The sequence below is a fragment of the Nerophis lumbriciformis genome, linkage group LG10, assembly GCF_033978685.3.
Source record: "Nerophis lumbriciformis linkage group LG10, RoL_Nlum_v2.1, whole genome shotgun sequence".
Classification (NCBI taxonomy): domain Eukaryota; kingdom Metazoa; phylum Chordata; class Actinopteri; order Syngnathiformes; family Syngnathidae; genus Nerophis; species Nerophis lumbriciformis.
The window spans coordinates 16,241,772-16,269,679 of NC_084557.2; the positions used below are offsets into that span (position 1 = coordinate 16,241,772).

At 40.2% G+C, this 27,908-nt stretch overlaps 1 protein-coding gene across 2 annotated transcripts; it reads left to right on the forward strand.

Moving 5' to 3' along the window:
* The first annotated feature begins 238 nt into the window (after positions 1–238).
* Positions 239–24,901, forward strand: nup205 (nucleoporin 205). 2 transcript variants are annotated; one of them, XM_061970177.2, is made up of 42 exons: positions 239–400; positions 1,201–1,343; positions 1,433–1,604; positions 3,517–3,661; positions 3,794–3,953; positions 4,052–4,280; positions 4,441–4,605; positions 4,694–4,869; positions 4,981–5,097; positions 6,591–6,728; positions 6,826–6,976; positions 7,083–7,288; positions 7,404–7,586; positions 7,771–7,821; positions 9,547–9,756; positions 9,829–10,066; positions 10,147–10,336; positions 10,408–10,528; positions 10,858–10,939; positions 11,089–11,253; positions 11,385–11,509; positions 11,614–11,728; positions 12,335–12,484; positions 13,709–13,783; positions 13,920–14,077; positions 14,160–14,240; positions 14,348–14,539; positions 14,613–14,814; positions 14,894–14,992; positions 17,098–17,246; positions 17,376–17,567; positions 17,640–17,761; positions 17,829–17,961; positions 19,544–19,670; positions 19,747–19,820; positions 19,914–20,042; positions 20,124–20,250; positions 20,431–20,603; positions 21,649–21,778; positions 24,077–24,205; positions 24,389–24,462; positions 24,542–24,901. In XM_061970177.2, exons 1-42 carry the CDS (start codon positions 373–375, stop codon positions 24,692–24,694), a joined length of 5,979 nt encoding a protein of 1,992 aa, XP_061826161.1. In that variant the 5' UTR covers positions 239–372; the 3' UTR covers positions 24,695–24,901. The 2 variants fall into 2 exon arrangements, with proteins under 2 accessions (XP_061826161.1, XP_061826162.1); XM_061970178.2 differs by having other exon boundaries at positions 17,101–17,246.
* Positions 24,902–27,908: the final 3,007 nt, after the last annotated feature.

Below are 27,908 nucleotides of genomic sequence, written 5' to 3' on the forward strand. Positions count from 1 at the left end.
TATATATATATATATATATATATATTTGTTTTTCTGTGGAAAAAAAATATTTCATTGTTTTAAATATACATTTACATAATAATTGTAACATATTCATTTTTATGACGTACAATTAAATCTAAACAAACGCAATTTGCCTGGTGGACTAAAATTCTCATAGAAGGGGCGCTTAGGACCCTGCCTGATAGAATTATACATAATTGTCAGGTGTCAGATCGAACGAACATTAAGGCCCTATTTTCATATTAATTTTCAGTTTAGGATTTTAATCTGGAGAATTCCCTGAATATGTTAGTGCAAGCGTAAATATTTTTTAATTTCTCTCAGGCAGGGAGAAAAAAGCCCACCACCACACACTCCTCGGATTGTGTCATGGCGGCGCAGATGGCGGTAAATTCGGGTATGAAACACATTTTCTTATTGTATAATTTTACTCATTTATTGTTAGCTTAAATTAACTAATCGTATCTCGCAAATGTATGCAAGTTCAAAGCTCCAGCCTCCCGTGTTTCAATAGTGTTTATCACATGTAGAGCCCCATGTTAGTACTGGAGCTGCTTGGCTAAAGCTGCCAGTTTACCAAGACAAGTGTTCTTATTCGGAAACAAAAGTGGAACAAACAAACAAAAACAACCGTATACTGTATTTTTTTAAGCTCAGAATTATGCACCCCACGTTAGAGATGAGTTAAATGTTTTAAATGACCTACGTCATGTCAACGTAGCAGTGTCAGTGTGACTCTTGGATTGATCAGTGGTGTGTTTCCTGTGTTGTTGTTAAGCTTGTTAATAGAATAATATTGTGTAATGTAAACTTTGTCAAGTTTAGCATCGTATTTTCTGAGAACAATGATTAAAAAACACAGGACTAAATTGGCTTATGAAATATACAATATTTATAATACCACCACCTTATAAATAAAATACAATTAATGCTAAATACTATAACATCTTTTGGAGCAAATAATATTTGTGTTTATATGTTGCCAAAGTCTTGCAGATGTTTGTTATATTGCAGGGTTGACACGTTTTACTCTTTTCATTGTACAAATACACAACGCGTTGGAGAAATGCATTTCTTCTCATCAACATCAATTAAGGGTTTTTTAAATTCAAACTGCCTTTTATAATTGTATTTAGTTTGATTATGTTTTATTATTTTGTGATCCATTGTGAGATCTATTGTTCTGTCTTCACATAGGAGCCAGTCTGTGGCGGCCACTGAAGGAGCTATGGGAGACCGTAGAGGGGGCTGTGTTAAGAAGACAACCAGAGAGCTTTCATCTGCTCGACCTGCAGTTGAAAAAACACAAACCACACTTTCTGTCCCTCTTTAAGAATCCGGTAAGCCAAAGTAAAGGCCGTCTCTGCTGGGCTACTTTATTACATGTAAAAATTTTGATGCACCTTCAATATTCTCTCGTCAATTTCAGCCAAAAAGTGCAGAGCAGAGAGAGAAGGTGCGCAAAGCCAGCACAGAAGGCATCGCCATTCAAGGTCAGCAGGGATCACGACTGCTTCAAGAGCAACTTCTTTCAGAGGCCTTCATCCTCAGTGACTTGTTTGATATTGGAGAGCTGGCAGCTCTGGAGCTGTTGCTAGCAGGTAAGACAAGTGCAACATTATGCAAACATCATATTTGAATGTACATCACAGCATTTAAATCAAGGGTCTCAGACACGCGGCCAATTGCGGCCCGCGAGACGTTATTTTGCGGCACCCACCTTGATATGAAAGTTTAATGTTAGTGCAGCCCGCGAGCATACTTGCCAACCCTCCCGATTTTTCCGGGAGACTCCAGAATTTCAGTGCCCCTCTCGAAAATCTCACAGGGCAACCATTCTCCCAATTTTCACCCGGACAACATTATTAAGGGCGTGCTGTGATGGCACTGCCTTTAGGGTCCTCTACAACCTGTCGTCGCGACGACAGGTTGCCGGCCCAATCACATAATATATGCGGCATAGCGTGCCGGCCCAATCACATAATATATGCGGCTTCTGCAGACACACGTAAGTGACTGCATGGCATACTTGATCAACAGCCATACAGGTCAAACTGAGGGTGGCCGTATGAACAACTTTAACACTGTTACAAATATGCTCCACACTGTGAACCCACACCAAACAAGAATGACAAACACATTTCGGGAGAACATCCGTACCGTAACACAACATAAACACAACAGAACAAATACCCAGAATCCCTTGTAGCCCTACCTCTTCCGGGCTACAATATACGCCCCCGCTGCCACCAAATCCCGCCCCACCCAGAAACATTGCCATGGAGACGAGGGTTTTCTTACGTGCCTGGCTGCAGTCACACCGCGACACCTGTCCGTCAGTAATAAAGTCCTTGATAACCTGGACCAATTCAAACCGTTATTAGTTTTTTTTTAATTGTTTAATTTGCATTGCCTCATACGATGAACACTACATATATTTTCATATGACGCCGGATAACACTCCGGGAGCCATCACTTTTTTGGGCTCGCTATCCCGGTACTTTCCGCCGTCCGCCGTGTTGCTGTAGGGAGGAAAAGCGGAACGACACACATTGCGGAAATAACATTATTCTCCGTGCGTCGGCTAAATACAAATATATTCCACAACCCCAAACATGTCTTTTTCAAAGCCTGCAGTGAAGAGAAAGGTTAGTGAAGAGCAAAGACAATTCCAGGAAAAGTGGGAGATGCAATTTTCCTTTGTTGAGCACAGGGGCACCCCGACGTGTCTTATTTGCACAGAGAAAGTTGCGGTGCACAAGGAATACAATTTGAAACGTCATTATACAACTAGACATGCTGAGGAGTATGCAAAATACCAGGGAGATGAGTGAACCGGGTTGTAAATATTAAAACCAGTCTACTAAAGCAACAAGATTTCTTCAAGAAAGCAACCGAAAAGAACGATGCAGCAGTCAAAGCTAACTACATGGTGAGTGAGATGGTTGCTAGGGCGGGAAAGCCATTCAAAGAAGGTGAATTCATTAAAAAGTGCATGTTAGATTTAAAAAAAAAATTTTTTTTATTGCGGCCAAGCCTCACCCAGTTTCTGCATCCAGTGGCCCACAGGTAAATTGAGTTTGAGACCCCTGATTTAAATGATCATGGTGAACCACTAACCCTTATTTAAAGTTTTTGTTTTAATTGAATAGCGCACTGGTTCTCAAACTTTCTTTCACCAAGCACCACCTCAGTAAAAACTTGGGTCTACAAGTATGACTATAATGACCAACATTAAAATACATTAGCGTAATAGGCCTAAGTATTCTTTAGAAACAAGGAATATGTTTTACTTAACAATTATTGGTAATATTTTTGGCCACTCTAACATTACACACAGTTTGAACAGTAACACCTTGTTTGAATGTAGTAAAGTAAAACACTGAAATAATGAATAAAAATAAAAATATTGCAAATATAATATTTAATTGAGTGATTCTGTGATAGCAGTGTGTACCACAGTTTGAGAATCGAGGGGATAATGTATAAATATCTGCATTTTTTTTGTCAAAGGCGAACAGCAGCAGTCCCACTTTCCAGGTTTGACACGCGGGCTGGTGGCAGTGCTCCTCTATTGGGATGGCAAGCTTTGTGTGGCCAACTCTCTGCGCACACTTATCCAGTCACGTCATGGCAAGACTTTCACCCTGGATTTAAGGTAAATGCTAGATTTAATCCTGTGTTTCTTCACCAATTGGGCACATAGATCTTAGCTATTATATTGCATTGATCGACAATTAAGTTAATCTGCATTAGTTGTAAAAAAATGCTGTTTCCCTCCGTCACTCAGTGGAGAGCTTGTTTCTTTGACGACAAACTTCACTGATGAACTAATGAGCCAGGGGTTGACGAAACGCATCTTGACATTGGTGAACGAGATAAATCTGACACGAGAGTTTGAACGGCTGCAAAAGGAACGCGGCTTAGGAAATGAAAAGCACAGGAAGCAGGTAGAGCAAATGTGTTGTGTTTGAATGACTGTGATGCCAGTAGCCTTATGGTTATAACCTATGTCAAACAGTATGCTAACTTTCACTGTTGTCCCCAGGTTTCTGACCTCATCAAAGAATGTCGTCAGGCCCTTGTGGACAGCCTGTTTGCATGGACCTGTCAATCACCTCTGACTAAAGACGATACGCTGACTCTAATTGGCCATTTGGAGACTGTGACGGCTCAAGCTAATGGCTCACTGGACAGTGTGAATCTGGCTCTGGTCATGGCACTTTTGTACTGTTTGGATGTTAGTTTCATCGAGCAGGGGACAGAAGATAGGGACGGTGAGAACATATACTAACATTATACACACATTTTGGAATTTCAAAGATACTTCCGTCAGTGATAAAAGGGAAGATTACCCATCAGACATTACCAACTCATCTACAGTATGACTTGATCCCATATTTCCCATGACATTGTGTTTTTTAAATGTTATTTTAGACCTTCTTCAGACGCTTCCGCTGCTAACGGAGAGACAGTACGTTTCTGCAGTGCACAGTCGTTTGATGGACAGTCAGCCATGGAAGCTTCCAGGTCTGCAGGCCGTGTGTCGCCTGGCCTGGTCGCTCTCCCTAAGGGTCCTGTCCCAGCTGCCACAGGGTGCAGGTTAGACTCATCTAAGATTATTAATTTCACTCTGCCTAAATTTGGAAAGTAACGCACATTTCTAAAGTTATGTATTTTTTCTGTGAAGCCTTGGTGGAGTTCACTGAGGCAGACGAAGCTCTGGCAGACCAGGCTGTCCTGGGAGATGTTTTCCTCTTCTTTAAAGAGGGAATGCTCGATTGTGAGGGTTTTTTCCAGGAAGAATTTTACATTCGCCGCCTTCACTCACTTATCACAGATTTTCTGGCTCTAATGCCAATGAAGGTAGGCTATGGCACAATCTCCACAGCTATGTTGTGAAATATTAAAGACCAGTTGTGTGTACTTTTGCCTATATTTTTGCATTCATTTACATTTTTCTGTTTTAATTTTTAGGTGAAACAGCTCCGCAACCGTGCGGATGAGGATGCCCGCTTAGTGCACATGTCCCTACAAATGGAGAATGAGCCACCATCGTCAGTGCGCAAGGACTTGGACCATCTCATGATGCTTGTATGTTTTGTACACACACGCGCATGCACGCAGCGCAGTACATGTATTTAGAGTAACTGTCATAACATAAGGAGCGACATATACTGATTTGTTACATGGGACAATGCAAGTTAATGAACTTATAAAAATGTAAATGTGCCAGACTGTAGCCAAAGGCTCATTTCCATCTGTAGTCCACCTATTATGATTTAAATTTAAAGAGGTCATATTATGATTTATTTTCTACATTTAAAACTATTCTTTGTGGTCTACATAACATGTAGTGGTGGTTATTTGGTAAAAAAAAATATGTACAGATTGTTTTACAGTTTTCAAGCTGCTTTCCGGCTGTCTCTTTAGGATGCACCATTTTTTGGGTGGTCTTATTTACGCGGCTCCGCTTCAACATCGCCTTCTCTTTGTCATCCATGTTGTAGTTTTTATCGCTCCCATATGGAGTCTACTGATGTATTCGAACTATACGCTAATTTGTATTAGAAATGGCAACAGCGGAGGATGCATGAGCCCCACAACAAGAGGATAACGAAAAAGAAGGAGCTTATTGTCTGTTGACTACAATGGTAGACTCGCGCAAAGCACTTTGGGTAAATTCATACTTAGGCCTGGGCCGATATTCAATAAGTCAATTAACCGACGATAATAAAAATTTAAGTCGATAAATTGCCATAATGCATGCTTCAAGAGCATTTACGCTTTTCGTTGCTTTTAGCGGCTACGCGCGTTTGTACCATAGCGGAAAGAAAACAAGGGGGTGAATTATCTTGTCCTCATTGTCTTTGACAGTTTGTGCAGTGATGCGGGTCCACTGGCTGGCTTGCATCAGTGCAATTAGTTAGCATGTAGCAGCTAACATAGACAAAATAAACACAAAACCAACCGTAAAGCCAGTTTGCCAAATGTGCGCGAATACAACGCCCACTTGAAATACAACCACTTGACAGTCTAAACTCACTTCCCATTTTATGAAGAAGCCAGCTGACAGGTCAGTGTAAACAAAACAGTGCAAAATACCAGTAGTGTGCGCTCACAGACATACTTCGCCAAAGACAAGCTGCCATTTAATACTGTTGTAAAACTAGCATTTTTTAAAAGTGCCGTCATGTTGTCATGTCATGTGGGTGTTCCTCACTCGGAATCTGCCAAACTTAATTTTGTTTTGCATATGACTGTTAATACATCTGTTTAAACTGTAGTGTTTATATTGTTACTTTGTACTTTTGTTTAAGAAGGTCCTAACTTGATTATCAGTTAAGTAATGTACAACTTCACCTCTGCCTACACGTTTAATATTGAAGTGCAACTTTGCTTGTCAATACTTTATTTAGCTATTTTATTTGTTTGTGTGTACAGTCAACCTACAACTAAACTATTTAGTACACTTCATGTACGATAAGTCATTATAATCTAAATGTCTAATAGTTTGTATTAATCTGCGCCTCACTTTCAACATGTGATTAGAAGTGGTTTCCTTTTGTTTCTTTTTGTTTTTACAGATCGCAGTGTTTTACGATAAGGATCCATTTGGCTTAGAGTTGAGTCTGGAATTCTGGTGTCCCACAGAGTCTCTACAGCACACTTCACTACAAGGATCTTACCTGGGAATGGCAATGCAGAGGCCACCACATAAACAGGTACGAGCAGTTTTCTTCAGAATCCCAGCATACTATGCTGTAACCATTCAATTTAACTGTTTCTATCTGATTTCACTCTTGCTTTGTGTTGATGCAGGTTGTTCTGTCCAAGTTTGTGCGTCAAATGGGAGACCTTCTGCCCTCCACGCTCTATATCTCTTATCTCCGAATGCTAAAAGGCCTTGCCAATGGTCCTCAGTGTGCCCACTACTGTTTCAGCCTGCTTAAAACAAATGGCGCTACACACAGTAAGATAAATAATTTACACTATGTATAAATTGACAGGTGTACTTCAAGACTGTTGCTAGTTTAGTGCACATCAGGACAATGGCAACCATCTAAATCCATGTGCAGGTGATAATCTCCAAGGAGTATCGGGCAGTCCAGTGTCATGGGAGCATTTTTTCCACTCTCTGATGCTCTACCATGAAAATTTACGTAGAGACCTACCAAACCCAGATGCAGCGCAATATCGCCACCCGCCTCTGCGGGGTATCACTCAAAGAGAACTGGAAGGACTTACCTCATTTTTGCAATTACTCACTACAATCATTACATGGGTATGTTTTCAAGTGTGTTTTGTTTTTGCAATATCAACAACATCGACATCCTGTCCTAAGTTTGCCTGAGAATGCTTTGAAAATATATATTTTTTCATTTCTATATGTTTTTCAGAGTGAAAATGCTCGCCTGGCATTGTGTGAGCATCCCCAGTGGACCCCTGTTGTGGTGATGTTGGGCTTACTGCAGTGTAGCGTTCCGCCCGTTCTTAAAGCTGAGCTGCTTCACTGCCTGGCTGCCTTTGGGAAATCACCTGAAATCGCAGCTTCACTGTGGCAGTCGCTGGAGTACACACAGGTTTGTGTTTAAAAATTGGTATTCTGAACATTTTCTGAAATAAGTACTTTGTGAGTCTGTATTAACAAAGGGCTAAACTAGACATGTGTTCCAAAAGTGGGGTTTAATTGATGTTATATATACAAATACTCTATTGTTTGTAATATCAGACAGATCTGCATAAGTTTTTCTTTTTCTTCCGCAGATCCTTCAGACGGTGCGTGCCCCAGGACAAAAACAGGCTGCAGGAATTGAGGTGAGTTCAAAAAGTCCACAAAATATAAGGTGAAAAAAAGAGGGAAACATTAAAGAACACAAAGGACATTAAAAGAGCACAGAACTGATGCACAAAGACGCCACTTCAGCGGCGCCATTTCTACATACAGCAACAAAAATAAAGCGCAAAGAAGAAACAAAAATGAGCAATAAATATTACATATTGCGCACATACAGTTGCACCTGGCTTACACAAACAATAAATCAAAAACACCATCTTAACACCTACATACACTGCAGGCCACTGCAGTGGTCCACGCCATCTTCTGGGGTGGGGACAACATGGCCAGAGACAGGAACAGACCCAACATAGAGACCAAGAGAGCTGACTCTGTCCTAGGCTGCCCACGAGCCCCTGGCCAAAGTTCGGTATGGGTAGATGAGCCAGCTAGGACTCTGCGAAGCTCGCCCATCTCGCTGTGTAGAGGTGCGAACATCCCAGTGACAACCGATTGCAAACACCGTACCAACCTCTGCCGACGCGCGACGCCAGCTACGCAGCCCCGTCTCTCCCAAGGCAGAGCCAAAAGTCCTCAAAGAAGCAGCGCAGAAGTCACAAAAGTGCCACCCCTCATTGCGCAGTCCCAAAAGGGAAATATTAAAGGACACGCAAAAGCACAGCCAGCTGCCACTACAGCAGCGCCATATTGAAAAATTAGACTAACTTTTCTTAAATAGTAACAAGAGACAATTTCGCTAGTGTTAATTTGTCCACGCTCTAAAAGACTAGCCTGCTAAAGACAAATGCAGCATTATCAACACTCAGCGGCATGCAGCACAAACATCATATGTAGCCAAGGTGAAAAAGAGGTCTTCCTCTGTCATGAGACTTGGCCGATTTATTTGCACGATGTTATTGGCTTTAGAAAGTGGGATGTGAACTATAGTTGTCCCGATACCAATATTTTGGTACCAGTACCAAAATGTATTTTGATACTTTACTATACTTTTCAAAATAAAGGGGACCACAACAAAACTTCGTTATTGAATTTATTTTAACAGAAAATCTTATTATACATTAAACATGTGTTGCTTATTGCAATTAAATAATAATTTTGTAATTAAATAAGATAGTGAACATACTAAACAACTTATTTTAGCTGGTGTCCATTAGCGGGTTCTGGGATTACCGCCACGGCAGGCCACATCTCCGATCGGCTGACTAGACAATAGAGGCATGGAACATGGTCCACTCGGACTCAATGTCCAGCACCTCCCCCGTAACATGTTCAAAATTTTTCCGGAGATGGGAATTTAAACTCTCTAACGGGAGACTCTGCCAGACGCAAACCGCGCGCACAGCCACTCACACACGTACGCGCGGTTTGCGTTTGTTAAAGTGCCTTCTATTTTCGACAAATATAATTGTCGCCGACAAATTTTGTTGTCGACAATGTCGACTAGTTGTTGCAGCCCTGGTGTAAATCTGTTACAGTAAGATACTGTACATGCTGCCTCTTATCTGAAACATGTTCTTCAGTACATCTTTCATGTTCAACCCGAGACAAAATATATATTTAAATACAAAAAACCTAATGTATGCACATCTCACTTATGGGCAATGTAATATTTAAACCTGACAAAATAGTGATTTTATTTACATAGTGATATATATCTATATTGACTGATTGTGATTTGATTATTTTCATATCGCCCAGCTCTATTGTCTAATTGTATAATTTTCTTCCTGGTTGTTTCCTCTCAGGTGGAGCTAAATGAGATCGAGTCCAGCTGTGAGGAGTACCCTCTGACCCGAGGGTTCTGTCATCTGATCAGCACGCTGGTGGAAAGCAGCCTTCCCCTTAATTTGGGTGCAGGGCTGCGTGTGCCAGGCTTTCAGCCATACCTTGACTTCTTGCGTGATTCTGTTTTTCTGGCTTTTCCCACCAGAGCATACCGACGTCCTGCTGAGAAGGTGAAGTGGTTTTCTGTTTTTAATGTCTCTAATACGTCTGTGGTCTCATTTTTTGTGTCTGACTTTTTTCAGTGGGAAGTAGCTGATGCTACCCTCGAAGTGTTCCACAAGCTGCTGCGGGACTATGAGCCGCAGCCATCAGACTTTGTTCAGGAGATGGTGGAGCTGCAGGGCGAGCAGGTCCCAGCCCACAAGCCACCAGGCCACAGCATCATGTTCCACCTCCTTAACGACTCGCCCATGTTGGTGCTCTGCCTCAGTGTACTGGAGGAGGGTGCACGACAGCTGGACACCTATGCCCTCTTCCCCGGTGAGAATACATGCAAGCTGCCATCAATAAAACTTAAAAAGCTTATAACTGTTTTGATGATGATGTAATCTGTGTTTTAGGTAAGAAGCACCTGGAATCTGCTGTGCTGCACTGCCTCTGCCTGTTGGACCTGGCCCTGCAGAAGGAGGTGATGTTCATGGACCTCCTGAGAGAGAGCCAGGCCTCCTTGCTGGTTTCCCCATTGGAGCAGCTCTTGCAGGGTGTCAGTCCTCAAACCCGCAGAGCAGATCACATCGTTAATGTGGCCAGGTAATCACTCTTTTAACCACGGGATTGTTCTGTACCAGTGTAATTATTAACTCTATTGTGTTTACTATCAGGTATTTATACCACAACGACTCCAACCCTGAGGCAGCTTTCCAGAGTGCCAAGATCTTGCGTCGCATCGCCAACTACCCAAACATTCAAGTTCGGCTTGTCGGGGATTTCACACATGACCAGGTACTCCTTATTGTTTTTTATACAAACCTTCAGGATACTTTGAAACAACAATGAGCAGAAATGAAAGTGTACTAAATCACATGATCATCTGATTTATACATATTACATGAAATGAAAAAATGTTTTTATGCCTAAGAAATATTTTTAACAGTTCACCTATATTTGTCACAATATTAGCTACACTCTAATGGGATGCAATTTAATATCCTAATCTTAAAGTATTTCTGAGAATATTTGAAACACTTCTTACAACTCTGAACTACAACGTAGTAAAACACAAATTACTACATAAATACCGCTCTGACAGTCTGGTTCCTCTTGGTTCCTAGACGGTTAGTGAGAAGCTGATGGCAGGTTTTGTGGAATGCCTGGAAAATGACGAAGCAGAAGAAGAAACGGAAACAGAAAATGGTAAGTGATCAGCTCCTTGCCTTGTTGTGTTAGGTATTTTCTTTCAAATATATATATATATATATATATATTTTCAGAATATTGCTCTACTAGAAGATGAGCAACTTGTACTGACTTTCTCAATTACTACAAATTCTGTCAACTTCTAGACACCGATTCGCAAAAGAAGATGGCACGAATAAGACATGAAACCCAGATTCATATCCTAAACCTCCTCATAACCTCTCTGGAGCTGAAGACCCCCAATCTTGCACTGTATCTACTGGGTTACGAAGTCAAGAAGCCTGTGTCTACCACCAACCTGCAGGACCAAGGTTAGTATGTTGATACTGATTTGCAGTAGTTTCATTTGTGATCTTAAGAGGATCAATCAACATTTATTTATATAGCCCTTATGGCAAAAATGTGTGTTCTTTCTTTGGAAGGTAATGTTTATATGTTACAGGTGTATTAGGATGCCCTCGTAGCTGCCTGCACGCCATCCTGAGTCTCCTGCAGAGAGGCACTGAGAAGCGATCTGGACCTGTGCTCACTCAGAATGCACCACACCTGGCTGAGCTTTGCTACCAGGTCTGCTTGCTCTCCTTACACATGACACTTTGATATTTAACACTTAACAGTGGCGTAACTATTGTACACTTTGCTTAAAGACATTTCTTCTGTTGCTTCCTCAGGTGATCTACCAACTGTGTGCCTCCTCTGAAACATCTGGACCCGCCATGCGCTATTTGAGGACCAGCCAGGACTTCCTGTTTTCACATTTGCAGCATTTACCTTTCATCTTGCCTGGTAAGTATACACAGTGCTTTGGTGTCAGATCATATGATGATGACTGTCCTTGAAAATACACTGAACAACCATGGATGCAACCATATGAACAAACTGGAGCAAGCAAATGATCATGTTGATAAATTGTACAAACATTCCTTAAATGAAAATACACAACACCTCTTTTGGATGTCTTGGGACATAATCCGCGCAGGCGTCTCCTGTGTTTTCATCTGAGGAATTTTGGAACATGGCGAGAAAAAAAAAGGCCAAAAATATGCCACAGTTATTTACCACATTTTATCTGTTTTTACACATGAAGAAGCAATTACCTCTTGACAAAGTGTCGTTCTACTGGAATTGTATTTTTTTTTACCTGACCAACTATATAATGAAATTATATAGTTGATAGATGCCCATATCTGCAGTACAGACTTACTTTACAAATTTACAGATGTACAAAGGAGAGATGTGGGATAATTCTCCTGTTACATTATTTGTGTTTAACTTTATTTTATATTAAATTGGGGGAAAATCACATTGGGGGAACAAATGCTGAACCCCAACTGTATAGTGCTTGATAATCGTACTGTTCAGGGTATGACCTATTTCTTCTGATGTCTTCAGGGGACCAGATTGCGGCGCTGTCCCAGATGTCTTGGCTCATGAAAACAGCTGCCATTGAGCTGCGGGTGACATCACTGAACCGTCAGCGTTCACATACGCAACGCCTCATCAACCTGCTGCTTGATGACCAGCCACACTTACAACATGCAGGTATGGGTGTGTACGAGGGCTGAATGATTATGGCAAAAATAATCATCACAACTATTTTGATTGATATTGTAATCACGACTAATTGCATGATTATTCATTATTTTGAACTTTTTTTGTATTTATTGTACTCCAAAAATTTACTTCAAACATTGTTGAAAAAAACTTAGATATAAATTGGTAACAAATAAACCACATCAAGTAAAATGATAATAGCAATAACAATACATTTAAATAACAATACCAATATAAAAATCAATAAAGTTCAGTTTTTCTGTTTTAATTGTTTTTCAATAATTTTTTTACCACCATAGAGTGTGTGCTTTTTGTGTAGAGTAAAATGTAATTAAATATTTAATTAAATGCAAAAATCCTTAGATTTATTGGTGCAATAAATCTTTGGACAATTTTGACCAGTGTTTTAGTTCAAAGCATGCTAATATTGTAAACCTATCAATAAGTGCTTTTAGCACATTATGTTTGTGCAAGGTACTTTTTTGAAACCTTTATTTTGTAAGCGCTGTCAGACCGGATTTAGTGTGCTGTGCTGTTGTTCAAAAGCTTGACGAGTAAACACTTGAGAGCGCCTCTCAAGTTGCGACTGGTGTTTGTACATTGATCTTTTATCAATGATGCCTTTCACAACAACACAAGCAGATGAGATGTGTTGTGGGTGTATGCATTGTTCTTGTTAGCTTTAGCTTAGTAGTTCAGTCGCTTTTTCAAGTGGCCATCTCAACATTGTTTAGTTCAGGATAAGTCAGTTGAGTGTGTCGGGGATAAATGAGCGGTACCGTCCACATTTTTTTCCCAAACAAATGTTTTTTCTCCTCACAATGACAACATTTCACTATCATCTATGTCAATTTCCCTGATATTATTTTTGCCTTTTTTTTTTTGTTGAGTTTAGTGAGTTTTGAATAGGCATACTCTCACTGTGTCAAATAAAAATGCACGTTGCGCGGCCCATTAATCGCTTTTTTCCCATTATTATATTTTCATAACCATAAGAAGCCATTATCAAAATGAAAATGAAAATTTGATTAATTGTCCAGTCCTAGTGTGTACCCATCAGATTTAGTTTGTTCATGTCCAGAAATATGTTATCCTAAAATGCTTTCATACTTCTGTACAGTAAATATAAGGTCACCAACCACTAGTTTGTCTGCGGTAATTATTATTGATTTCGCTTAATTGCATTTTGATTTAATTTTGTTATTATTTTAGCTGAAGGAGAATGTGGCATGGAGGAAGAGACCAGATCAGTCAGTGGTTTCTTACATTTTGACTCCGTTTCTAAAGGTAAGTTTGACAAGGTTCACAATCCAGTTCAAAAGTTGCTGCGTGATATTTGTGTAAACCCTGTTATTGGGACGTTTTTGCTTAATGACAACAATGGTTGACATTTCTTGCCTTGGTTCTTGTTTGGTGTTATCAGTACGCAGGAAGTTGCTGAGTGTGTTGGACGCCATCGACTTCAGTCAAGATGTACCTGAGCTGCTGCAGCTAGACTTTTTTGAGCGCACTCAGATAGAGCAAGTGATCTCCAACTGTGAACACATCAACGAGCAAGGGCACACTGTGTGCAATGTTAAGGTGGCTTTCTTGATCGGAGCTTTCTGTATCATTTTGATGTTTGACCGAGTATCAGTCGTCATATTGTATTTGTCCCTCACAGTTGCTCCACAGAGTGCTGGTTGCTGAGGTGAATGCACTGCAAGGGATGGCAGCCATTGGACAAAGACCCCTCTTAATGGAGGTACGTGAACTTGAATAAACTGGAACTATTTTGCATGCTTTTAGTCTTGTCTGTATCATGCACTGGAATAAACATATTATACCTATTTAAAAAAAAAATTGTTTTAGGAGGTGAACTCCATCTTGCAGCAAGTGGTTGAGCGTAACCGTGTTCGTCGGAGTCTGAGTGCAAAGAGACACGCACTTCAGTCCTGGAGGAGCCTGGTGGAGACACTGCTGACCGCCTGCCCTGCTGATGTTATAGCAGTGGAAGACAGACAGCTCATCATCAGAGACCTGCTGCTGGATCTGCATGACAAGGTAAGTTAGTGACAACGATGCATTCAATGACTTAGATTTTCGCCGTTAATGGATGTTGTCACACGCTGCTTAGGTTTTATCTGAGGATGCAGCAGGAGAACTGATGCCTATTGTCGCTGGGGCCGTCTTCACCCTGACCGCTCACCTCAGCCAATCAGTTCTGTCTGAGCATCAGCAAGGGGCGGGATTACAATCTACATCTGGTTTTGCTTCTATAGCAAACTCTGCCCTTCATCTTATCCTTCGCAAGCTCCTGGACTTCATTCTTTCTACTGGTTAGTATCAAACTCACCGCATTCAAACTGTTCTCACATTTCTCATATGGAGATTTTACCAACATTGTTGCTTCTGAAGGAGGAGGATACCAGCGTCTGCGTGCTCACCTCTACGGCTCTTTGCTGTACTACCTTCAAATTGCCCAGAAACCTGAGGAACCAAACACTTTGCAGACAGGTACAACACAGAAATATTGCATATGGAATATTTTGAAGGGGAACTGCAGTTTTTTTGGAATTTTTCGTTCACAATTATTTTGAGTGACAAGAAGACAGATGCATGTTTTTGTAAATGCATTTTAACTCGTAAATAAAAGTCTGCTTTCAATGGAGTAAATGGGAGGTCCTCTATTCCGCCCATAAAGCCCTATAAAAAACATTAAAAAACTGCCAACAATATTCCATTTACATTGTGTGACCTGAATATTAACCAAGTATTATTAATATTGTTATTATAAGCGCAAACACAGACAAGCTGTTTTTAGCGGAGCCGTGCTAGCTTGTAGAGCTATATTGACATTGGCTGGCGAGCTGCTTTCTCGCCTCAGAGCTGGTGAAAGTTTATTCTAGATCATAAATAATGCCTCTCACCTTTGATAGAAGGATGAGGGCATAATCTGACAAGTTGGTCAACTTTGACATCCAATTTAGACCCGGAAATGGCAAAGCAGGCTCGTGAAGATGCTTGGTTCAACCCCCTTTTATTTCTTCACAAGGATTATTAGTCATTCTTCATCTAAATGGGAATATAACACCATCCTATCAGTTGGCATCCCCGTGACAGCAGACATTGTACAGTAAGTGATGTTTTATTATGTTTGTTGGCTCTCATGAAGTCTGCAGTGAGTAGTAATCAGTGATGTTATCAAAGGAAAAAGCGAACGTTGTGATGCGTTTGTGAAATTACAGCGCCGCATAATATGTAAATATTACATGTTATTATAAATGTGCCTGTTACTACATTACGTACTTACAATGTGAACTTTAATGGAAGTGTTTTTTTGTTTTTTTAAACTCTTTATAGGCAGAGCGACTCCCATTGGCTCCATTGTTAGCAGACTTTTGCTTGCCTTTATTTACTACCGTATTTTCCGCACCATAAGGCGCCCTGGGTTATAAGCCGCGCCTTCAATGAACGGCATATTTCAAAACTTTGTCCACCTATAAGACGCCCCGTGTTATAAGCCGCATCTAACTGCGCTAAAGGAATGTCAAAAAAACAGTCAGATAGGTCAGTCAAACTTTAATAATATATTAAAAACCAGCGTGATGTGGGCGCGCACGGAGTCGTATATCAACATGGACGGAGCTGCGTGAAAAAAGCCACCCGGCCTCTTCGCGTAAACTTACCTTAACCACTCGCTCATCTTTTCTTCATCCATCCATCCCTTCTAGTTAGCTTTTATGATGACGCCGGCTGGAAAGGTCTCTTTTGGCAAGGTCTTCCTTTTGAATATCACCATGGGTGGAAGTTTCTGGCCATTAGCATGGCAAGCTAGAACCACAGTGAAGGATGACTTCTCATTCCCTGTGGTGCGAATATTCACCGTACGTGCTCCCGTTGTATCCACAGTGCGGTTCACAGGAATATCAAAAGTCAGTGGAACCTCGTCCATGTTGATAATGTTCTCTGGCCGGATCTTTTTTTCAGCTATCTTGTTTTTACAATATGCACGGAAAGTAGCCAGCTTTTCTTGAAAGTCTTTAGGCAGTTGCTGTGAAATAGTAATCCGTGTGCGGATGGAGAGATTGCGTCTTTTCATGAACCGGATCCCTGTCGCTTAGTAGGAGCCATTTTGTGGTCTTTACAGATGTAAACACACAAAGGAAATGAAACGTAATATTCGCGCGCTTCTTCTTCTTCTACGCGGGTGGTTGCTTACAGTAGAAGAAGAAGCGCTTCCTGTTCTATGGGGGCGGGTGCTTACCTTGGCGGTTGCTTGCGTAGAAGAAGAAGCACTTCCTCTTCTACGGGGAAAAAAGATGGCGGCTGTTTACCGTAGTTGCGAGACCGAAACTTTATGAAAATGAATCTTAATATTAATCCATATATAAAGCGCACCGGGTTATAAGGCGCACTGTCAGCTTTTGAGAAAATTTGTGGTTTTTAGGTGCGCCTTATAGTGCGGAAAATACGGTAGTTAGAATGCATAAAAAAGAAAAATATATGTGTTCTTGTCTTACATAAGGACTGTGAATGTTTGGCAAAATTAAAAAAAGTGCAGTTCCCCTACATGGATGCTATTCAATGTTGTCCCATAAATATTGTCTTCTTTATTCTAGCAGGAAAGGCAATGTGGGAGCGTCTTACAGCCCCTGAAGATGGCTTTTCCAAACTGCAGAGAGAGAACCTCACCATCATCGAGAGCTATGGCAAGGCACTGATGGAAGTGGTATGCAGGGATGCATGTGACGGCCATGAAATAAGTAGGGTATGTGTCCAATCTCAAATGTTGTCAATCCAGTACATGTTATGGACCTTCAACAATTACCTTGCTTGAGAGTCATAACTCTCAAATGTGCACAGTGCCTTCTTATCTAATGGTAGTAATGTCTGACAGATGCTCGCTCTGGCAGTACTGGACCGAATCCTGTCTATTGACCGCCAGAACCAGTGGCTAGTGTACTTTTGCAACAGTGGGTACCTTCGCTCACTAGTAGAGAGCCTGCGGCAGGACGACATAGCCCTGCAGTGCCTGCTCACACCTCAGCCTCCCCTCCTCAAGCCACTCTATATCTACGAGAGCAAAATGGTGTGGAGGGATTCTGATTCTTTTTATTCATTGAAAGCCTCATTGAGCGCATCGTTAAACATGTGTTCTCAGGCCCTGCTGACCCGTGTGGCCAAGACAAACGAGGGGGCCGTGGAGCTGCTGCGCAGTGGACTGGTAGCACAGCTGATTGAGTGTCAGGTGTTTGACATGGTACCTGATAGTGATTCTCACAGGTAAGTATTGGTGCGTCATCAAAAACCTGTCTTCATTTTTGACTGACTGTAATGTGGGTGTTCACAGGGTTATGAGGGACCCGTCGGGTTTCATCCCCAGCCCTATGGATCGTTATAGGCAGATTCTTCTTCCCACACTGAGGCTCTTCCAGGTGATCCTGACCTCAACCACTATGAATCACCAGCAGGGGGCAGCACAGGTAAGCACACAGTAGATCACTGCTTTCAGTCCGGTTCTGGACCCCTCAAAAAAAGGGGAAAATCAGCGAATATTTGAGACGCCCATGAACAAGTTTATTTTTGACACCTTGTCCCTCCCCAAAGCCTTCTGCCAAGCAACACAATCCATGTTTAAGTACTAAATATGTGTTACGCTGATTTATTGTATTAAATATGAAGACACCCACCACTAATAAATGATAACAATCGATAACAGATGGTTTTATTTAACTCCTGCAGCGTTAGACAAAGGCATACTGTAAGTTTCACTTTCGCTTTGCCTCATGCAGCTAGGGTACATTCAGGACTGCCAGACACAGTAAGACGTCCAAACACTTAATAAAATAACATTATCAGTGAATCATGAAGACATATACAACTACAAATTGTGGGCTGGTACATATATACTGTACATTTGACTTGTATTATCATTACATATTTTTATATGATTACTGACTTAGGGTAAATGATGAATGTGTAGGGGTCCACTGTATACAGGAGCATGTCTAGTCTTATTTGTGTTTGTTACATTAGAGCCATTTCCAATAAGAACATTGGTATTTATTAAAAAAACGCAGGTAAATTGGAATAAAAAATAGCATAAAAACACGTTCATTGGCTGTCATGTGCATTTTGACCCTCGAGAAGCCTGAAAAAGCAACCACAGCTAACTTAGTCAAGCATTGTATTGCCTCTGCTCATCAGTTTAGTGATATATTATTATATTGCATGTACAATGACATTATCTCTGAAATCTGATCACACTTACATGGAGCCCAGGAATCATCATTAAAGTTTGTTTAATCACACATGCGCGCGTCTACTGCTGCACATAACCATCAATTGTAAGTCAGTGACGTCATTACTTGCGTTCTGTTGTTAAATGAGGTTTAAAAACATCAAATAAAGTTACACATTTTTTTAACACAAACTGAAAAGCTCAGATTTACCTGTTCACACACAAACACTGTAGCTTGAGTTTTTGTTTAAATATCCACTCTGGCCAGTGTTTTCCAACAGCCTGAGAAAAGCCAAAATGCATAGAAAACTGACAAACTTCCAATTGTAAAAAATACGTCCTGAATTCAGACGGTGATTCGGATCAGTCTAAATATTGTAATAACTTGTTCTTTATCCCATCTCTGGCATTTCCTGAAAGGCAGATGACAATCTGCCCGTATTTCTTTTAGAAACATCTTAAGCAGAATGAAGTGAACACTTTTGTTTGTCATCCACTGTCTTTGTCTCTGTGGGTGGGGGCGGTTGGCCAGCATACACACAAACATAAGGTAACGTAATAGAAAGGTTTCCGATCTAATCAGTTGTTCCTAATAACATTTTGGACATTTCCTGAAAGTTTCATAAAATCGACATATAAGTAGGAAGCTAACTAACTCCGTAACAGGCAGACAAACCAATGGCAATGATTACGTTACATTAGGTTGGAGGTATATATTAAGATTACGTCGAGGCAGTGCTTTGTTGAACATTACCTTGACTGTCATACGATTGTAAAAACACAGAATATTAAAATAATCAAGAGTACAAAATGTGTGTTTGCAGATCCTCCAGTGGCTGATGGTCCATGCAGACACCATCCAGGCACTGTTGCGCTGTCCAGAGCTTAGCATCGGAGCTTTACAGGAACTTTCTCTGCTTTCTGGTATCATTAGTAAGACGGCTCTTCCAGGTAGAAAGACACCCTTAAGAAACAGATGATGAGAGAGGTCAAATGTTTCGATGACGTTTCTCTATGTTTGTCTCAGGTGCCCTGGAGATGGGCGGCGAGGTCAACGGTGCAGCTCTGATGGAGTTTCAAGGCCACATCAGCAGATTCCAGGTTGGTGAGATTTATGTTAATCTGAACATATTTACTTCCTTACTAGTATAAACTTGGTTACCGGTATATAATGTTACTTTTTATGGTTTTAAGCGTCTCTGCCTGTTGCTGCTCGGCCGCCTAGCAGGCAGTGAGTATGAGAGGTTGATGAAACAGACGGAGATGACCTCAGCCGCTGATTCGGCAGAACGACGAGAGGAGATGGAGGTGGCCAAGCAACAAGTAGGAGGAGATTTTAAGCCTTGTTATGTGTAGCCCGTGTCCATAGTCATGTTGCACTGACAGTGTTTGCTGGGACTTCAGGTGTGTGCCAACATTATGGAGTACTGCCAAATCCTGCTGCTGCAGAGCTCTGCTCAGGCCCAGTTCAGTATCTGCCTCTTCAGCCCCATTGGCAGCGAGCCAGACAGCAGGGACGGAGGTCGCACAGGTCAGGAACTCCTTAGAATGAATGCCGAAAGTACAAATGCAAATTTCTGTTAAACTTGGAAGATGTTTATTATTTATTTTTATTATTTTTATTTTTTTTATTTTTTATATTGGATTGTGTATTTTTTTTTTCTGTTCAACTTGTGTACTTAGCAGCAACTCAACAAAAATCTGTCCTCAGATCTCACCTCCACCTTGCCCAACATGGCGTATTCCCGAACTCCCAGTCTGGGCCTGGTCGTCTACCTGCTGAAGAACAGCAGCGCCGACTTCTTCCGTTTCCACCAGAGTCACAGGCAGAGTCTCAGCAAGCTGCAAAGTCTAGACCAGCTGCCACCGGAGGAGCTCAAGGAGGTAATGATGGACCTCATACGTGTTTTTATGGGTGTCCTGATCTGATACAGATATCAGTCCGACATCAGCAAGTATCAAATAAGTATAGTTACATATTACTTTTAGGTACACAGTCACCCACGCATCATTCCACTTACCGCATTTTTTGGAGTATAAGTCGCACCGGCCGAAAATGCATAATAAAGAAGGAAAAAAACATATATAAGTCGCATTTTTGGGGGAAATTTGATAAAACCCAACACCAAGAATAGACATTTGAAAGGCAATTTAAAATAAATAAAGAATAGTGAACAACAGGCTGAATACGTGTACGTTATATGACTCATAACTGAGAACGTGCCTGGTATGTTAACGTAACATATTATGGTAAGAGTCATTCAAATAACTATAACATATAGAACATGCTATACGTTTACCAAACAATCTGTCACTCCTAATCGCTAAATCCCATGAAATCTTATACGTCTAGTCTCTTACGTGAATGAGCTAAATAATATTATTTGGTATTTTACGGTAATGTGTTAATAATTTCACACATAAGTCGCTCCTGAGTATAAGTCGCACCCCCGAAAAAACGGCTACTTATAGTCCGAAAAATACGGTACTTCATGAATTTAATGTAATTCATTATTTTTGGCACTAGGTGTCGCCAAAACACAAATTAACACTCAAAAGTATACATCTGTCATATGGTTAGTGTATTTTATACATTCCAATGTTGTCTTGAGTAATTTCACTTGACAAAACCTTTTCTAAAATAATAAAAATATGTACTTTTATGCTGTAAAGTTACTTTTTTTCATACTATTTTTCTGTTACTCATATCAGTTGATTAAATTTTTTTATTAACATTCCTCACTACTAAAAAAAGGATATACTCCTACTGATTCCTACTGATATTGTGTCAAATTAATATTGTTATTGGTCAACACTCAAGGCTCCAATACCAGTATAGAAAGTGAAAAAGTTGTATCGGGACATCCTGGCACGTTACATTTCTATATTCATGCTGTCTAAGATGCCGTCTAAGCAGTGGTCTCTGTAGTTGTGCCAAGGTCTGGTGTCAGGAGCAGGAGGGGTCGAGAAAATCTCCTCAGTCCAAAGGAGCGTGTTGGCCAAGAGAAGATTGATCCAACTCATCAACAACAGAGCCAAATTGCTCGCACTGTGCTCATGTATCCTTTTATATTTATATGAATATACTTTACTACATACAGTACAGGCCAAAAGTTTGGCCACACCTTCTCATTCAATGTGTTTTCTTTATTTTCATGACTATTTACATTGTAGATTGTCACTGAAGGCATCAGGTGAAATAACTGAAAGCATGTTTTATATTGTAGTTTCTTCAAAATAGCCACCCTTTGCTCTGATTACTTCTTTGCACACTTGTGGCATTCTCTCGATGAGCTTCAAGAGGTAGTCACCTGAATTTGGTTTTCATTTCACAGGTGTGCTTGAAGCTCATCAAGAGATTACAAGAAGCAGCTAAATGTATCTCCATACACAGTGTGTAGCCGCTCCTCTAAGTAATCCTCAAAATCCTCCTTTGTGCCAAATAAACACAGTTTTTAAGTTTTATTGTCACTGGAAGACTGGAGCACAGGGCTAAACATGTGACACACTGATGAAGAGCAAGCGTTAGCAGGCATGTTAACAGCTAAACTAGCTTGAAACATCAGAATAAATGAGTGTTTACTAAGGTCTAAGAAGTGTAGATGGAACTACATTATAATAGAAAATAAGAATTTATTTATTTTTGCTCTGATAACTGCTTTGCACGTTCTTGGCATTCTCTCGATGAGCTTCAAGCACACCTGTGAAGTGAAAACCATTTCAGGTGACTACTTCTTGAAGCTCATCGAGAGAATGCCAGGAGTGTGCAGAACAGTAATCAGAGCAAAGTGGCTATTTTGAAGAAACTAAAACATGTTTTCAGTTATTTCACCTTTTTTGTAAAGGCCTACTGAAATGCGATTTTCTTTTTAAACGGGGATAGCAGGTCCATTCTATGTGTCATACTTGATCATTTCGCGATATTGCCATATTTTTGCTGAAAGGATTTAGTAGAGAACATCGACGATAAAGTTTGCAACTTTTGGTCGCTGATAAAAAAAGCCTTGCCTGTACCGGAAGTAGCAGACGAGTAGCGTGACGTCACAGGTTGTGGAGCTCCTCACATCTGCACATTGATTACAATCATGGCCACCAGCAGCAAGAGCGAATCGGACCGAGAAAGCGACGATTTCCCCATTAATTTGAGCGAGGATGAAAGATTCGTGGATGAGGAAAGTGAGAGTGAAGGACTAGAGGGCAGTGGGAGCGATTCAGATAGGGAAGATGCTGTGAGAGGCGGGTGGGACCTGATATTCAGCTGGGAATGACTAAAACAGTAAATAAACACAAGACATATATATACTCTATTAGCCACAAAACAACCAGGCTTATATTTAATATGCCACAAATTAATCCCACATAACAAACACCTCCCCCTCCCGTCCATATAACCCGCCAATACAACTCAAACACCTGCACAACACACTCAATCCCACAGCCCAAAGTACTGTTCACCTCCCCAAAGTTCATACAGCACATATATTTCCCCAAAGTCCCCAAAGTTACGTTTGTGACATGCACTTAGCGGCACGCAGGTACGGGCAAGCGATTAAATGTTTGGAAGCCGCAGGTGCATGTGTACTCACGGTACCGCGTCTGCGTATCCAACTCAAAGTCCTCGTGGTAAGAGTCTCTGTTGTCCCAGTTCTCCACAGGCCAATGGTAAAGCTTGACTGTCATCTTCCGGGAATGTAAACAATGAAACATCGGCTGTGTTATCCGGCACAACAGTCAAGGGGTGCATTCTACGGCGGGGGTGCGTTATCCGGCACAACACCTGCCGCAATACACCGCTTCCCACCTACAGCTTTCTTCTTTGCTGTCTCCATTGTTCATTGAACAAATTGCAAAAGATTCACCAACACAGATGTCCAGAATACTGTGGAATTTTGCGATGAAAACAGACGACTTAATAGCTGGCCACCATGCTGTCCCAAAATGTCCTCTACAATCCATGACGTCACGCGCTGACGTCATCATACCGAGACGTTTTCAGCAGGATATTTCGCGCAAAATTTAAAATTGCACTTTAGTAAGCTAACCCGTATTGGCATGTGTTGCAATGTTAAGATTTCATCATTGATATATAAACTATCAGACTGCGTGGTCGGTAGTAGTGGGTTTCAGTAGGCCTTTAAGTACATAACTCCACATGTATTCATTAGTAGTTGTGATGTCTTCAGTGACAATCTACAATGTAAATAGTCATACTTTTGACCTGTACTGTACACTGAGCAATATTGTCAAAGCTCATAATATAACTCAATAATTATTTTATTATTGACCAATACGGACTGAAAATTACCCTAAACCTAAATGTCTAAATGTGTGAATCCTTGACCTCCTGGCCTCATTAGACATCATCGAGACTTGTCTGTTTGTGTTGTGGCGCCACCTGGAGTACTACCTGCTGCACTGCACCCCCACCGACCCAAGGGACTCCCCGCTGCCCGGAGCCAGTTTATATCGATCCCGCCTTGCAGACGGTGAGGAATTAATTTAAACTTTTCCCCCCCACTCAACTGTGTGTGCTAGTATCTCCTGAACCGCCGCACTCACAAGAATGTAAATGTGTTAAAACCTTCTGTCGCCTGTTCTGTTGTCCCTCCCACAACACCCCACATGGTGGTGTCCTTATTCAACCCCATAATATCACATTTTTCTTCCAGACTCTCTAAGTGGCCTTCAAGGAAGAGCTGGCAGAAGTTCCAACTCGCGTGTGACTAAGCAAGATTTAGAAGTGGTGAGGAACGGAACCGCATCGACGTGATACACGTCTTGTCAACATCACTCACGGTTCCTCTTTGTGTGCGTTTGAGCAGCTGAAGAGCGACATGGCCGCCGGTTTTGGAGAAGCTCTGCAGAAGAAGCTCCTGGAGGTGGAAGGCTTGTACAGCCAAGTGCACTCTCGCTACACCTTCATCCAGGCTTTGGTGCGCAGGATCCGAGGCCTCCTGAGACAACCCAAAAGCTGAGACGGACAAGACTATGGCCAGACTGAACATTATCACAATGAAGCATTTTTTACAGGAAAATTATGGCAAATTTAACCAGTAAACATATTTCTTATGAGACAATAACATCACGATAATTAGATTCCCAAAGAAGAGGGAATGACACAATAACATTTCTTTAGATTAATTCCTCTTTATCTTGTGCAAATAAATGTTTTCTATACTGTTTGTGGCACACTTTGATCACTCTGAACTCTCAGGGGACAAGAGCTGAATTTGTTGGCCTTTCAAAAAAATGTTTGATGTATTTTTGTGCATAATTACTATATGCCACATGTTCATTTTTTAAATGTCAATGTCCAATTATTTCCCAGTAGTATGATACAATGGTCGGTATTAGACAATAGCCTAAAGAACATTAAAAAAACATTTTGGATTCATTATTTTTGCTTAAGTCTCTAAATCAACTTTTGCCTTAAACAATAACAAATTACATTTTTTTTTTTTACCATTCAGAAGGCCTTTCAATCAAATGTCACAGTTTTCAATTAGTATGCATTTGCATAACGAGTTAATTTACTAATTTAAACATTTGACATAGTTAAAAAAAAAAGCAAATATATTTGATATTTTTGTTGAGTAAGGACTGATGTTTATTTCAAAAAATGTAAAAAAAAAAAAAAAAGAAAAGAATCCAAAACGTTTTAACAATCTTCAAAAACTTAAGGACTTTTACGTCCTGTTTGGCTTTGGCAATAATTAAAGAGGGCGTTTCATTTACGTTGAGTTTTTCTAATTAAGGAGATAGTAGATTTGAGCAAAAGTGTAGAGATTTTAATAGATTGCATTAACAAGCTGCACTAGTAGGACATCAATAAATGGCTACACTTTACTAATATAACAAATAATTAGTACACTAATATGACATCAATAAATGGCTACACTTTACTAATATTACAAATAATTAGTACACTAATATGACATCAATAAATGACTACACTTCACTTATATAACAAATAATTAGTACACTAATATAACATCATTAAATGACCAAACTTCACTAATATGACATTAATAAATGGCCACACTTCACTAATAGGACATCAATAAATGGCTACACTTCACTAATATAACAAATAAATAGTACACTAATATCCATCCACTTTCTACCGCTTGTCCCTTTCTATATGACATCAATAAATGACTACACTTCACTAATATAACAAGTAAATAGTACACTAATATGACATCAATAAATGGCTACACTTCAGTAATACAACAAATAAATAGTACACTAATATCCATCCATTTTCTACCGCTTGTCCCCGAAGGGAATAAGCGGTAGAAAATGGATGGATGGATGTCCCTTTCTATATGACATCAATAAATGGCTACTCTTCACTTATATAACAAATAATTAGTACACTAATATGACATCAATAAATGACTACACTTCACTAATAGGACAAATGAATAGTACACTAATATCCATCCACTTTCTACCGCTTGTCCCTTTCTATATGACATTAATAAATGGTGACACTTCACTAATATAAAAAATAAATAGTACACTAATTTTCTACCACTTGTCCCTTTCTATATGACATCAATAAATGACCACACTTCACTAATATAACAAATAAATAGTACACTAATATGACATCAATAAATGGCTACACTTCACTTATATAATACATAAATAGTACACTAATATCCATCCACTTTCTACCGCTTGTCCCTTTCTATATGACATCAATAAATGGCTACTCTTCACTTATATAACAAATAATTAGTACACTAATATGACATCAATAAATGACTACACTTCACTAATAGGACAAATGAATAGTACACTAATATCCATCCACTTTCTACCGCTTGTCCCTTTCTATATGACATTAATAAATGGTGACACTTCACTAATATAAAAATAAATAGTACACTAATATCCATCCATTTTCTACCGCTTGTCCCTTTCTATATGAAATCAATAAATGGCTACACTTCACTAATAAAACAAATAAATAATACACTAATATGGCAACAAACAGCAGGCCTCTTGAGACTGTCATGTCAGTCTTGAATGAAGGAAGCGTCCTGAAGGTAAAAATGTGTGAAAAGTTGACAGTCATCATGACTAATGCAGATTGGGACACTTTTAGGGGTGGGTTGGACCATGGGTTAACAGTTAACCCATGGTCTAACCCACCCCTAAAAGTGGTTAACCGTTAACTACTGTTAAATAGGATGAAATTGTGAAAAGTACATATTTCCAGTTATAAACGTTTCTTGCTAAACGTTGCTAAATTTGCAATTTCAAATACAGCGTTTTAAAAGCATACACAATCTGTGTAAATATATTAGTCCGTGGTTAAAAGGACTCAAAACTCAAAATGCAGGACTTGGGACTTGACTTGAGACTTTCCAGTCTTGACTTTGGACTTGACTCGAGACTTGAGGGCAAAGACTTGAGACTTACTTGTGACTTGCAAAACAATGACTTGATCCCACCTCTGCTACGTACAACTGGCCTTTCCACCTCTGCTACGTACAACTGGCCTTTTTGTCAATGTTAAAAAAATATTAGAAAAATGGACTCAAGTATACCTGATGGCAACATGCATGCTGCATAAATATCATATTTAATGTCATCCTTCAACCTCTTGTTTCCGCCTGAAAATGATATACAGGTTGTGTATGATGTATACATGACTTAACACTATACTGTACCTGTTGCCATCAATCAATCAATCAATCAATGTTTATTTATATAGCCCTAAGTCACAAGTGTCTCAAAGGGCTGCACAAGCCACAACGACATCCTCGGCTCAGATCCCATAAATAAACACTTTGTATTATAAAAACGTCATTCTGGGGTGTGTATGTGTTCATTAAAGCGTGGTTTATAACCTCAGCACACATTTCCTCCTAATGTCGCAATTGAGAGCGCATATAATTATAAAGTATAGATTGGGGGCATAGCTAAGTTTGGTTTAGTTCAGGGGCCGGCAACCCAAAATGTTGAAAGAGCCATATTGGACCAAAAATGCAAAAACAAATCTGTCTGGAGCCGCAAAAAATTAAAAGCCATATTACATACAGATAGTGTGTCATGAGATATAAATTGAATTAAGAGGACTGAAAGGAAACTAAATGAGCTCAAATATAGCTACAAATGAGGCATATGATGCAATATGTACATATAGCTAGCCTAAATAGCATGTTAGCATCGATT

Excerpts from the sequence above, each read along its gene's own strand:
- nup205 (XM_061970177.2), top strand. The coding sequence starts at position 373 with ATGGCGGCGCAGATGGCGGTAAATTCGG. Across the intron at positions 20,043-20,123 it reads TGGAGGTGGCCAAGCAACAA|GTGTGTGCCAACATTATGGA; the intron begins GTAGGAGGAGAT and ends CTGGGACTTCAG. Across the intron at positions 20,604-21,648 it reads CACCGGAGGAGCTCAAGGAG|TTGTGCCAAGGTCTGGTGTC; the intron begins GTAATGATGGAC and ends TGGTCTCTGTAG.